Genomic DNA, 14358 nt, shown 5'->3' on the forward strand with positions numbered 1-14358 from the left:
TAATAGATATGACACGTATATTAAAAATAAAATAAAAATCTAACATGTCTAAATACAGTAAAGGGAACAAATCAAACACATGTTAATAAACAAGACAGCTTTCGAAAGAAAAAACTAATTTTTATTATTCACTTGCTAAGAGCGCGTTGGGTTTACATGGTCTTAATAAATCATATCGAGGGAAGGCTAATGAATTTTCTAAGCGTAAAATGATATAATATTGTAACGAATTAGATGATGTAACAGTTCAATTGACCAAAGCGCAGTGGTGTCTGACTTGTCCTGCATTCCCAGTGAGGATGTCAATATTACCCATCTTCTCCATGGATCTTCCAAACTCAGTAAAGAACCAACTAGTAGAGTTAGAAGTTGAAGATGCTAGTGCAGAGTTTATGAAAGAGTTTGCTTCAGCATCCGTGACAAGTGCAGCATCTGATGCAAAAAGTCCTCGTTTCCTCCTCAAGTTGATGTAATAATGGTTGTCAAATGTTCGAAAGCTTCCAGGATCCATCTCTACTAAGCTCTTATTGTCTCCAGGCTTGCATTTTATTCTCAATTTGGTCGCATATGACTCAGCTAGGGAAGGGTCTGTAGGTTTGGAGATTCTACTTGCAAAGGATCCGCAATGGGAAGTGCCGATAGTGTGAGCCCCAGACAGCACAACCAGATCTTTTACATTTAAGCCCTTTTTAATGAAAGATGACTTAAGTTGTTCGAAGCTTGCGAAGGGAGATGGCAGGTTTGTCAATGCGTCTTTCTTCAGGGATATAACGCCATCTCTTCTTCCCATGGGAACGCTCCACACTGGCCCTCCAATCTATATATGCAAACATCATATGATATGTCAGAAGTAATCTCATTCTATGCTCGACCAAACAGTAAGAAAGCTTTCAGCAATTTAATGTTTAAGAATGCTGGTAATTTTGAAAAGAAAAAAAAAAGTGCTAGTAATATACCATGTCCACTGCATCTCGGGTGACGAGGGCAAGAATATCAGCGCAAGACACCACGCCAGGGCACTGCTTTTCAAGCTCTGCCTTTGCAGCGTCAATCACTTGAAATCCCCTCAAGCTCAAATTTGGAATTGCGTCTTTCTCTGCATCCTGGTTCGTTGAATTCAGTAGCACTGACCCGTCGCATCCCTGCATTGCATTAAATTGAAAATGAAAATGCAACCGGTAAACTTTAATATAAAATATACGAGGGAATCGCTACTCACCCTTACAAAACAATCGTGAAAATACATCCTTAGAATAGGAGCAGTCAAGGATGGGGCCCTAGATATGTACTTGTCTACAGTGCTTCTTACTATTTTCTCCGCCTCTGGGCAGCTTCTTTTGTAGAAATCCAAATTCAGTTCTGTTTTTGCATTGCTAATAGCAGTTTTCGCAGTGCTGGCCAAAGTAAAAAGAGCAGAAAAAATAAGCCCTACTATGATAGCATTCTTACTTGCCATCGGTATAGCTTTCTTCTGTTACTATGGATTCGGATCAGATTGGATAAAATGCAATCAAAGAGAACCAGAAAACGATTGTGTCTCTGATGTGACAGGAATCACCGAATTTATAAGCAGAGAAAAGAAGAAGAGGAGGCAAGGAATCTGTGCGCGACGGCGGTTTCATGTCGACTTCCAAAGCAAGGTGATCAGTACAGCATGTTCGATGAAGGGATAGACAATGGTAAACTGATTTATTGTTTTCCTCTACTCAAACTTGCTTTTCGGGAATAATTAGCCGCACGCCTTCGTTTCTGCCCTTTTTTAAGTATTAGTCTTAGCTTGTGTTTTCCTCATTGAAGGTACCTACCACATCTCCTCGAGAAGCAACTGCGGGAAGAGCAGCCCAACACTACATTATATTCTTCTCCTTCCCAGCTCACCATGCTGAGATGGCCTCTTTTAGCAATCGCATCCTTAGTTTCTAAGGTAGACTTCTCTTCTTCTTATCCAAGGCAATAATATCTATGAATTTCTCTATCCCAGTTTCATTCGGTGCAGATACGACTGTTTCAGCGAAGGATATTACTTTAATTTTAGGATGCTTTCATTTCACTCCAAAACGAAATGTTGTAATGCGCATCAATTTTTTGCCTTTGGAAGGATTGTTTCGTAAGACAATGGAAGAATTGTTTCGTTGCATGCTTACTAATATTTGAGAAGCACAATGAATCGTTGAACAACGAGAGAATAACTGTAAAAATTAATGAAAACAACTTTAAAAAGCTACGTTTTCAACGAAAAATATCGAATCGTTTCCGTCAACAAGAACTTGTCACGGATTGATATTAGTCTAAAAATATTAGTCTAATCTAACAGCTTGCCTCAGCCAATCTATGGTTTAAGTGGTGTAATATGTCGGTTGGCTTTGACATAGTTAAAGTGTCTTGATTACATCATGTTTTCATTGTTTATTTAGATTGTAATGGAATGGTTCTTAATTCAATCTAAATTGAGGAATATATTTAAAGACGGCATAATCTAATAACCTACATACCTTCAACACATTTATACACATATAAATTTAATAATATAAAACAATATGATATTTATCAGTTACATATAACAACATAGAATTTGCATATAAAAATAAAGAGTTATAGTAATTTTTAGAAATGAACTATTATTATATACAAAAATACATTGTGCAATTAGAAAATTTCTCCTTTCCCATTTCATGTTTGTATGCTCACACATAATTTTTATTAACAAAACCTTCCTCTCACAATGAGGCTTTTATCACTACCTTCTTCTCATTCCTTCACTTTTCCCTCAAGGTTCTTCAATTTTCTTCTCAAATTTGCTAAAATAGAGTTTCATTCTTCCTCTTTCAATAAATTGAAAGGTTACCCATTCTTATTCTCTTCACTAGGTAGATATTTACACCACTCTCATTTACCCTTCTTCCCATCTACTCTAACTTAGAACAACTTTGTCATATTTTCTTTCTCCCTTTCTAGCCTAATAGCCATAATATTATAACTACTATTGGCAATAGGAAAGAAACAATAGTTATACATTTTATCACTAGTTTAGCAAAAGAAAGAAAAAATCATCCTATTGCTAGATCAATACAATGAAAGAGCCATGCTATCTAGAACTAAAAATACCCTCTAGAATTGACTAAAAATGACAAAAGAGTCATTGCAATAAAGAGGCCTAATGGTCAAGGAAATAGCCCACAATGTGGAAGAAAATGGAAAAGAATTTAGTTACCAAAAGAAGTACCGCAACCCATCAAACCATAAATCTTCCATGCAAGTATGAAATCAATTTCTATAATAGTAAAATATGATAAATCATTATATAGGAATACGTAACTGCCACATAAAAATAGAAGCAATGAAAAAATTGACCCCTAGAGTAGTTAAAAAATGTAAAATCCTATAGTAGATTATTACAAATGATTGCATAATGACTATATTTCTAAAAATATTAAAATTCATGTGAAATGAATCATGTCAATAGTATGAACATTAGAAAAGATAAAAACACCTTTACTTACAAAGGCATTATCCCTTAGTTTGACACATCAACTTTTTAAGTGAGTAAGAATTATAAGAATGTAGATAATTGCAATTATCCTCTCAATCTGACATATAATTCATAACTAAAATCTCCAGAGTCCTATCATAGCCTTTTGTGGTCTCCCTAGACCTTGGGAATTGTCTCTGTTGTGGGCTAGTGTCATGTGAGTTCATCTTTTTATAGCTTCTTTAGTTACCTTATTTTTTCATTATTTTGGGGTCTTTTTGATGTTGTGGTTCCTTCTATTTTGTTGCCAAAGGTAATATTTGCAATCTGGAGCAATACTAGGCTTGGACTCATTGGCTAGTTAGGACACTAGTGCTAGAATTAGGAGTATATTGTGTCTTTAGAAAAATGGAAAAAAATATGATACTACTAATAAGCTAGAAATCTAGAGCTAGACATTGACTTTTATATACTCATGCTAGAGTCCTACCTATATGCTATTGTCTTGTTTGGGTAATAGTATCCTTTGGTTCCCCATTTTCATCATTTCACCATTTTTTGGTCTTCTAGCCATGTTTCAAAAAAAAATTATATATTAAAGTTCCACCATTTTGTAAAGTGAGTCTTCTATCTTTTTCTTCATCAATAAGTGTCATACCTTAATCTTTATGATACCTATTTATTTTGGTAAGCATGTCATTCCTTGGAAGAAGTCCATCACTATTCTAGGTGGTGGATGGATAATACATCTTAGTAAGGAAGAACCATATGAGGGATTGTATCTATGTTTAAGTTTCTTTAAGTTGGTCATTGAGTATATTGGAGGTGGTGGTTACCCTAATCTTACTCCTTATTCTATAAAATGATGGTTGAGTCATCTAGTTGAAGGGTTTTATTTCCTATTTATTCCAACATTTACGATTCTTTTCATAGTTTTTGTATGAGTTAGTAATAGTGTAATGGAGTGGATGACTTAAGGTTGATGATACTCTCATTCTTCTCTTATGTTGGGTTGCAATAAAACATGGTCATGGGTTAATGCTCAATCATTATTTGGGTATTGTTTTCCCCTCACATAAGTTCATGATGGTGGTTCCATCCCATGAATGTAAAGTATTCTACTACTTCCACCTTAGCTGGAATAGCGGTCAAGTTGTTTTTGTGATTGGTTCCTTTGTGTCATCAAGTGTCACACAACACTTGTATGCATGTTTTTGTGCAAGTGCACGACATGTTTTCACATATTTTTACTTATTTTTATTTTGTAAAATAATATTTTCTAAGTCAAATTTTTCCCATATGTGTGGGTTGTTTCCTTAAAAATGCGTAGATAATACTAACACCGTGACTATGTTCCCTATACAAAACTATGTATAACATCAACCATGAACCATTTGTAACAATAATTTAATTTAGGGTTGTAGTCTATGGTAACCCAATAATTATTTATATGCAAAAATCATTTCAGAAGCCAATATGCTCATTAAGAAATAGGGCTAAACATAAATTAGACTAAAAATATGTAATATTTTCTAATTCCTTCATTAATATTTTCCAAGTCAAATTTTTCCCATATAGGTGGCTTGTATCATTAAAAATGCTTAGACAATACAAACAATGTGACTATGTTCTGTATACAAAACTATGTATAACTTCAACCATGAACCATTAGATTCATTATGATTTAATTTAGGATTGTAGTCCAAGGTAACCCAAGAATTATTTATATACACAAATAATTTCACAAGCCAATATGCTCATTAAGAAATGGGGTAAAATGAATGTTAAGTCTATGGTGAAGCAAGGGTTTAGGCACCATGGCCAATCATGACAAGTCTAGTACTATAGAGGAAGAAGGATAAAAGGATATCTGAATCATGAATGGTGCCCCCTTTTAAGGCATGGAAAGTTCAGACAAGTAACTACAAATGAGCGTCATATGGGAGGAAATTGGTTTTTACTTAGAGACGAGAGTAGAATTGTAAGTGTTGGGGTTTTGCGGCAATCCATTTAGGGCCAAGGGTCAACTTTAAATAATTGAATTTTTTTTTTTAATGGCCGAAGCAACAGAACACTAAGCCAACAACAAAAAAGGTATACACTAAGTATGATCACTCATATGTGGTTTCCCTTCTCATAAGAAACCTAGAATGGAAAGTCTCAGTTCAACTTTTGAAAAAATATATTTTTTATATGAAATGAAATGGAGAATGGCTAGCATTTTCTAGGGTTCGTTCTTGGGTGGATGTGAACTGGGGGGAATCATGTGTCTTAAAGACCCTGCCAAAAGGGTTTTATCTAGTCATATGCCCATGTGAAAAAAAAAGAATAGATTCTGAACAGTGGTCCTTTCCTTATGGGGGTAAATAGTTTTATACCAAAGACTACATTCCCAAATTCAATCCCGAAAAAGGAGGAGACTGAAAATGTTCCTATTTGGGTATGACTTTACAACCTACCACATGAATATTGGGATATTGAGATGATCAAAATGATTGGTAATAAACTGGGAGTTTCTTTGAAGGCGGTTGAAGCATTGGAGGTCAATGAATTCATAATGTATGCTAGGATATGTATTCAAATGAAATCTATCCACTCCCTTCCAAGGTATGTAGAGCTGAAATCGAGTGAAGGTGTTTGGTGATAATCTATTGAGGTAGAGGACCTCACAAATGTTTGCCCAATTTGTAAAGGGAAAATGCTCCTATTTGGGCACGACTTTACAACCTACTACATGAATATTGAGATATTGAAACTCTCAAAATGATTGCTAATAAAGTGGGAGTTTCTTTGAAGGCGGTTGAAGTATTGGTGGTCGATGAATTCATAATGTATGCTAGGATATGTATTCAAATGAAATCTATCCATCCCCTTCCAAGATATGTAGAGATAAAATCAAGTGAAGGTGTTTGGCGACAATCTATTGAGGTAGAGGACCTCACAAATGTTTGCCCGATTTGTAAAGGGAAAGGCCATACAGAAGATAACTAAAAAAAACATCTAAAAGGAAAAGGATTAGCTCAAAAACTACAATACCTTCTAATCAAATTGATGGAAGGCATAGCTGAGAATACCTGTGAAGCAAATATCCCCTCCACCAAGGCAGATGATTACTAGTGTGAGAGTGGCACCTCTAATGAAGTTTGTAAAGAAGGTGATGGTAACTTTTGTTAAGATTAAAAGGTTGAAACTGACATTTGAGTTGCAAGGAAAGATGAGATTCACTCCAGGAACTTAATGGTAATATGACCACAGATGGGTACTGTCAGAATATTTCAAGAAATATGGGAAATGAAGTCCAAAATGTACCAAATGTAAATTTTGGTGGTGTTCTTTCAGAAGGAGCACAAGGCGCAACAAGTATATATTTGAACAATAGTATGATAAGAAACTAGCTTTTGAAGGAGAATGGTCTAGAACTGGGTGGTAAAATAGCGGGAGAGATGGTTGTGAATGATTGGAATGTTATAAATATTCATGAGATAGGAGATAATCTTCAAGATAAGAGTTTGAATCCATTACTAATGAACCTACTAGAAAATGTAAGATACATCCAAAATCTAGAAGATGATGATGTGGGTGCTAATATATCTAATTATGGTGTCTTCAAGGATATTCAAATTTCCCATATTCATGAAGATTTGGAGTTGTCTGAGAAAGATGGTTTGGATTCACTAGAGTTAGAGGACGATGTGAATGACTTAGATGATTTAGGTATGCAATTTGATATTGGAACTCTGGAAACATGTTCTCTCAATCAAACTGAATCAATACAAGGGAAATCTAAAATAGGAGAAAAGAAATATAGAGGTCCTAAATCCAATAGAGTCCATTTGGAAATAGCAGGAAGTGTAAAAGGGCAGACAAAACTAAGACCAAGAAAAGGCTATGCCTTTTCTCAGAAGCAATGAAGTTCCTTTCATGGAATGTTAGGGGTTGCAATGCCCCTCAAAAATGGTGACTAATCAAGAGATGTCTTGATCAGGTGCAGCTAGATAGTTTGATACTTTAGGAGATAAAGTTAAAAGATGATGAAATTCAAGCCTTCAATCTTAGGGTTTTGTAATTCCCCTCTAACACTGCACAAATAATGAGGTATTTTGTTACCCAAAATTAAGCATGCATGAAATCAAGTGTATTGGATATTTCAAGTAATGTAGATAGAAATACATTTTAGATTCAATGTGATGTTAGATTAATCTCATCCAAAAAAATGATTTGCACATTTCTTCCTTGGAATGTCCAAATTATTGGACATAAAATAGATAAATTGTTAATCAATTAAATTATTGTGTTGTCTAGTGTTATTTTAAGATTATTAATATTTAATCATTAATGATTCAAAATAAAGTGATTTTTCCATGAAAGATTAATAGATGAACTTAGAACTTAAATATTAAATTATTTTCCTCGAATGGTGGAGTAACCATCTCTACAACTAAATAACTATTTGGTATGTTCCAAAAAATAGTTCATGAGTTAGCTGACAAGTGAGGTTAACTGGGTGAGATATAATCAATTCCTGACATGATAGGTTTTATGGGTATTCAGCGGTGGTGTTTTTTGGGGAATTTTGACATAGATGATTATTTTGGGGGTGGAGCAGTGGAGATGGGAAGAATACAGAGGGAAGGCCCATTTTTTCATATCTATAATGGGATTTAATGGAAGAGAAAGATCCGTGGCATCCCCCAAGCTAGAGTTTAGACCAATGAATAAGGTAAGTAATTTACTAACTTAATGGGATATATAATCATATTGCTTCCCTAAACTATGATTGCATTTTCATATTTTTTAAACAATTTTAATTTGTCATCACTTCTCATCATTGATAATAGTATATTTCAATTTATTAAAGTGATTATTATTAAACTGCATTAGTCATTTAACCCACATTGACATGGCGTATTGCTTGCCTTGTTGACAAAGGAATTTGTGGGTTTTTTTTTTATATCATTTGAATAATGCTTTTTGTTTATGATAAAGATAAACATGATTTACAAGGACCTGTAACCCAAAGTTTTATAGAGCATGGCCAACAGTCAACCAGACCACAAAACTAAGCTAAATACGGGACGAGCCCCACATAGACCAACAAAAAATCACAAAAATGAAGAACCAAAAAATAGGACCACACACTCAACTAAGAGAGTGCATCAAATCAATGTTTTTCTGAATAATACTCCTATTAATCTTCTCCAAGTCTTCCATGATGAATTTGGAGGTACCCTGGACTCGGCTCAGCTCTTCGTTCTAGTACACAAACCCGAACTGATCTTCCCAACAACAACATTTTGTCCAGCCTTCGAAGCAATCTTTTTTTGCTTTTCACCCATGGGAGGGTCACTGGGGATGGTCCTGGCTCGATAATTAATCATCATGGAATTAATCTTTTCCAAACCATTAGCGCTATTGTTCATCACCTCCCTACTGATTTCCACAAGATTTTTCAGGTTTTCCTTGATCTCACTCACATCCTCTTCCACCTTCTCAATTCTGTGCTCTTGGTTAACCTTGATGGTTTCCACATCCTGTGAAATTTTTTGGATTATACTCATGAGCATCTCAGATTTGTTGGGCCCAAGGGATTCTATGAAGGTGTCAACAATTCCTTTAATCCCTTCTTTTTGGGATCCAATATCCTTCTCTACCCATTTCCAACATTGCTCCTGACTTCTGGCAGCCTCCAATAGCAAATTCCCCATCACCGTCTCCTCCTTTATCACACCTTTATTTTCCTTAATCGCACTCCCCTGTTTCTCATCATCCACTTTGATAGGGATGTCTAACTTAATCTCATGGTCTAGCGCTTTCGACCCACTAGATTTGGTCAGTTTCGATTTCTTTTTGGTGGGAGGCTCTAGGTCTTGCATTTTCCTGCTGCTGGATTTCAACTTACTAGTTGCCCACCTTGGCGGATTGGTTTTCCTGCTGCTATGAGTTCTTGAGGTTACCATAAACTCCCCTTCAATTTTAGGTTTATACTCAGGGTCTTCCATATCCTTGATATCCCGCTAGTCCATGACCATATCACTATCATCCTCATCAATTTTTGTATTAGAAACCAACTGCACATCAGGGTTAGAAGAGGAAATGTGGGTTTTATCCTTGGAGGAGGGTTTCACTTCATATGCCTGGGCGTATTCCATAATTAATAGGATAAGCCCTTCATGAATGACAGGGTTATCCTGATTTTTCAGAGTGTTGAATAATGCTTTTTGTTCTTAAGTATATGAATATGAATTTTGGGACGATCACTTGTCTAAAAAAGCTTAGTACAATCATCTTAGGCATATGTAATATCAACAAGCATACAATTAAATTTCTAATACCTCTAAGAATACTTTTGTTTCTTGGAACTTTTGATATGTACCTTCTTTATTTTATTTTGAAGAATGTCTAATCACATTCATAATATTGGATAAAGCATGTTTAGTAAATTTACTATATATCTTTTCTGACTAATTTACATCTATGTTGCTTGGAATGGTTATAGTGAAGAAATTTCCAAAGTAAACAATTTCATGGCTGATAGCATTCAATATCTAAGGAAATGCAAAATGATTGCATATATGAAATTTGATAAGCTTGAAATAACAACGATCCAAAATAAATAAATAAATAAATAAATTTTCTGTACCAGATTATATTAAATTTTAATTATTGCACAACCATGAGCAAAACACAAAAAAAATTAATAAGCCACCAATCGATGCTCGTAAGGTTGTTGAATCTCTCCTTACACCTGCGAGTTGCTTTTCTTAAGAGTGTCTAAAGCCATTCCATCAACCCCTTTCTGCGTGTATTTTGTAAATCATTACAGACCTCAATGTTGCATTCCAATGAGGGGTTCACTTGGGTGCGTAGAAGGATATGGACAATTCTGGAAGAGGTATCATACTCCTGTCATGAGCTAGTACTGAGTCTGTGATCTTCAAAGCTTTTCTTAAAATATCAGTCTAAGGGAGCATTTTTATCTTCCCTTGCCTTCCAAACTTGAACAATCATTGAAAGATTTCATAGTCATCCTTTTATTTTTCTGTTTTCTTATGCCTATGTGAAGGCTTTTGCATGTGAAAGGTGAAAGTTTCTATTTAATTATTATTAGTAGTTTAAAAATATTAGAATATGTCTGCATTAGAAACCATATATATATATAGAAACTTTGTTGTTTTAAATGAAAGTTTAGAATGATTTTTGTCAAAATAGAAATTTAGTGGTCATGCTAAATCCGTTTTGACTCATTGCAAGGTAAGTTGATAAAGCAAATCTTTATAGAGTTCTAGTTATTAAAATATCTTCTGGACTAACTTGAAATAATAATGCTATATTTTGATAATAAATAAACATAATTTTTAAGTTTTATTATAGGATTAGTTTCAAATCAAGTGAATAAACATATTGAGACAAAATATATTTTTAATTTAACTCAAAATATAATTTCATCTATTTAATTTTAATTTATTTATAACTTTTTTAATTCTTTATATCAAAAACATTAATTTCTGAATCGTTCTTTTGTTTTATATTATGATTAGTTCCACCATTGAAAGATGTTAAGCATGAAGATGATTCACAAGAAGCATCAAATATGATGAAATGTTGTTATAAATAATGAACAATTTAGTTAGGAGTAGTTGAAATTTTATTGCTTTTTGCATTCATTGTTGTGGAAACTAGTTGAGTTAAAAATCTAGTTATGTCTTTTTTATTATAAAGTGAGTTTAATTTAACATTCATAAATTTATATATGGGGCACATATATAGAGTAAATTGACACTTAATATTATAGGATACATGTAAAGAATAAGAAAGTGACATTAAAGACTAAAATGTCATCGAGGTGCATTTCCAAGCTTTGCCTAAAATCAAGTATCTCTATTAGCTTAAGAAACTCATGATGATGATGTTCTACAATGACGATCTTAAATATTCAATTTCTCTTACTTCTCTTTCTTTATTTAAGACTTAGGGTAATAAAAGAAATTAAATTAATAAAAATAATAATTAGATCCTTACAATTATTTCATCACAATCATTTTATTTTGATAATTTTTAATTTAATCTAAAAGTTGTTTACCATCGAGTAATTAATCAATTTAGCTGGTAGGTAACATCTTTGATTGGTAGTGTTATGGATATTATTGAATGGAAGACAATGACTAAATTTCATTAAATATTATTAAGGATTCATATCAAATAGTCCTTGTCTTGTGAGTATATGTTGTTGGCATGCTCTATTGAAAACAATTTGATTTTAGTTTATTCAATAATGGTTATCATTGTTATTAGTGAAGTTGATCCTTCTCCTATACAATTACCATCTTGTAATACATACTTTAGAAATGCCTAGACTACAACCTATGGCACTATAGTTTGAGCTTCTTAAGACAGGATGTACAATAGTCAGCCACATGAAGTTTATAGGCGCTCAACACTTGTCAGGTATGTATCTTCAGTTGTTTCTTTGTTGTCATACATTTGTTAATAAGGATAACCTTTACTTGAAATAGTAGTAATCTTATAATTGCATGGATCAATACTCTATCTGGAGTTGTTAAGATTGGTATCAAATCACCAATTAGATTAGGACTTCATCCCTATTTCACCTTAGTGGGTGGCAGACGATGAGAGAATTGTCTAAGAAATGAGGCCCTAGAAAGTGTTGCATACCCATTTTATAAATTTCTATACTTTTTTTTAAGTCAAACAGAAAAGTCTCTGTGCTTTCATGTAGGCAAGGCCATCTGTGATGAGCCCTCGAGACTATAGGTTTGGCCCTTAGGTTCGGCTCTCTGAGTTGTCTAGCGTTACCTCTTTTTTCTAATGCTATATGATGGATCTACTTAAAGTAATGATATGATTTATCTCTATGTATCTAACCTTTAATGGATCTTATATTGTGCATCTATTCATGTAAACTGGTATACTAGTACATGAATCAAAGTACAAGTTTACTATACAAAAGTGAACTCAGGTACGAAATGCTACTTGTGTTAATTGAGTATTGTTTTAAGCTACTATTTCAATTAGAATTCATTTGTATCATAAATTTTAGTTGAGTATTATATTGAGTATGATCATGATTTGCTTTGCCTTAGTTAGATTACTATGTTATTAAAAAAAATTAGTTCTACTTTTTAGTGATGTTCACTTGGGTAGAAGTGGGCATTACATTTGGTATCAGAGCTAGGTTGCAACACTATGATCTTTGGTCAAGTATTTTACCCTTAGTTGTGTATGGTGTGGTGTCATAGTAAGTCATTAACTATGTTTCTTGTCTGCCTTGATGCATGTTAGTGAAAGAATATGTTACTTAATAATCTTTTCTTTACCCTATATTAAAGTTTCTAACTTTGTGTGTATTAATTCCTTGTGTATACTTCTTTAATATTACTAATTGATTATTTGATTTGAGATACATAAAGGATTCTAGTATATACTTGGATGCAAAAGGTAGTACTGATATGATGAATGAACACGTTTATAGATTAGAATGAAATTGTATGAACTTCTGTATTGAAAATGTCATTTATATGATTAGGCTTACCATGTTGGGATGATGTGTTGTTTTCCTTAGGACTGGTTAGAAGAAGTGTGGGTGTGCATGAGAATTTGTATGTATCTTCTTTAGATTAGGCTTGACATCTAGGTGAAGAAATTAAATGATATATATGTTGTATGGGTACTACCTTTCTTTCCCCCTTTTCCTACCTTGATATGCAATAAAACAATATGATTATTTATGATGTATTTGGTACCAATTAAAAATAATCTCATATTTTATGAATGGGTTCTTGTATGTATAAAATCTTGTTTGTATAAAACTCATCTTGTTGTATGGTCCTAAGTTTTCTAGTTACATTTATTAAATCTTGAAAATATCATGGAATATTATATTTGTTTTCCTTATCAAAATGTAACTATATAACATATGGTAGTGGTTGCATTGTTCAATAAAGATTGTGTACTTAGAGAATTTAATTATCCTTGCATAGCCTTACTTGATTTAGTATGTACATATTATTTGTTAGAATGATAGCTTTCTCTTTTCCTCTTCTCTCTGGTTAGATCTTTTATTAATGAATATGATACTTAGGAATGTAAGTAAACTAGTATATGTAATGAGAATTACTTGATTAGAATAAATCTTGTGTTGGGAAAACAAGTTCTTGTATTAAATTCATGATCCTTTAAATATAAATTATTGGATGAAATTTCTTTTTCTTGATGATATTTTAAAAGTGTGTATGTGAATATTGAATCATTCTTTCATGTTCTTATTGACTTGGGTAATGGTTGGCTTAAACCTTGAAAGGACCTATATGCTTTTGATGAAATATGAATGTTGTGGCTGATAAGTAAATATGAAAGGCAATGGTATTAGCATTTCCTCGTGAATGGAATTTGGAAAGAATATGCGCATCTGAGAGATCTAGTACAATGAATAAATGTATGACATGTTATTATTTCAAGGAAATTCCTTGGATGTTGTTGAGATATTTATGAGCATGGTTGATTAGTGTTATGTACTTTAAAGGGAATTTTAATGTAATTGGGGTACATGTATGTGGGAATAATTTTTATATAGTTTATTCATGTGGGAAAATAATGAAGCTCTTTCTTTGAGTAGACAATAATGTTATTGAAAAGTATTCCTTGTAAATGTGAATAAACTAGTACCAGTGCTTATGTTGTGTGTTATGACAAACCAGTGCTTCCTTTGTGTGCCCATGGGATGGTGAAGTAATCAACCATGGAGGATATGTTTGCTTATGGGTATGGGAATACCATACTATCTATGTGTTGTTTGAGTATTTGTTACCCTATTGAGTGCTAGCCCACGAGTAGCTAATAAGTCAGTATGTGTAGGGATAGTAGCAGAAGTC

The 14358-nt window shown here is 33.3% G+C and overlaps 1 protein-coding gene across 1 annotated transcript; it reads right to left on the minus strand.

The window, feature by feature from the left end:
* Positions 1 to 247: 247 nt before the first annotated feature.
* Positions 248 to 1148, minus strand: LOC131055586 (peroxidase 3-like). The gene is made up of 2 exons (XM_057990054.1): positions 957 to 1148; positions 248 to 817 (listed from the first exon to the last, which is right to left on the minus strand). Exons 1-2 carry the CDS (start codon positions 1146 to 1148, stop codon positions 248 to 250), a joined length of 762 nt encoding a protein of 253 aa, XP_057846037.1.
* Positions 1149 to 14358: the final 13210 nt, after the last annotated feature.

This window comes from Cryptomeria japonica, chromosome 10 (assembly GCF_030272615.1).
Source record: "Cryptomeria japonica chromosome 10, Sugi_1.0, whole genome shotgun sequence".
NCBI lineage: Eukaryota > Viridiplantae > Streptophyta > Pinopsida > Cupressales > Cupressaceae > Cryptomeria > Cryptomeria japonica.

Coding starts and splice junctions, on each gene's coding strand:
- LOC131055586 (XM_057990054.1), bottom strand. CDS start 1,148: ATGCAGGGATGCGACGGGTCAGTGCTACTGAATTCAACGAACCAGGAT. Junction 818..956: donor CCCGAGATGCAGTGGACATG/GTATATTACTAG, acceptor TTGCATATATAG/ATTGGAGGGCCAGTGTGGAG.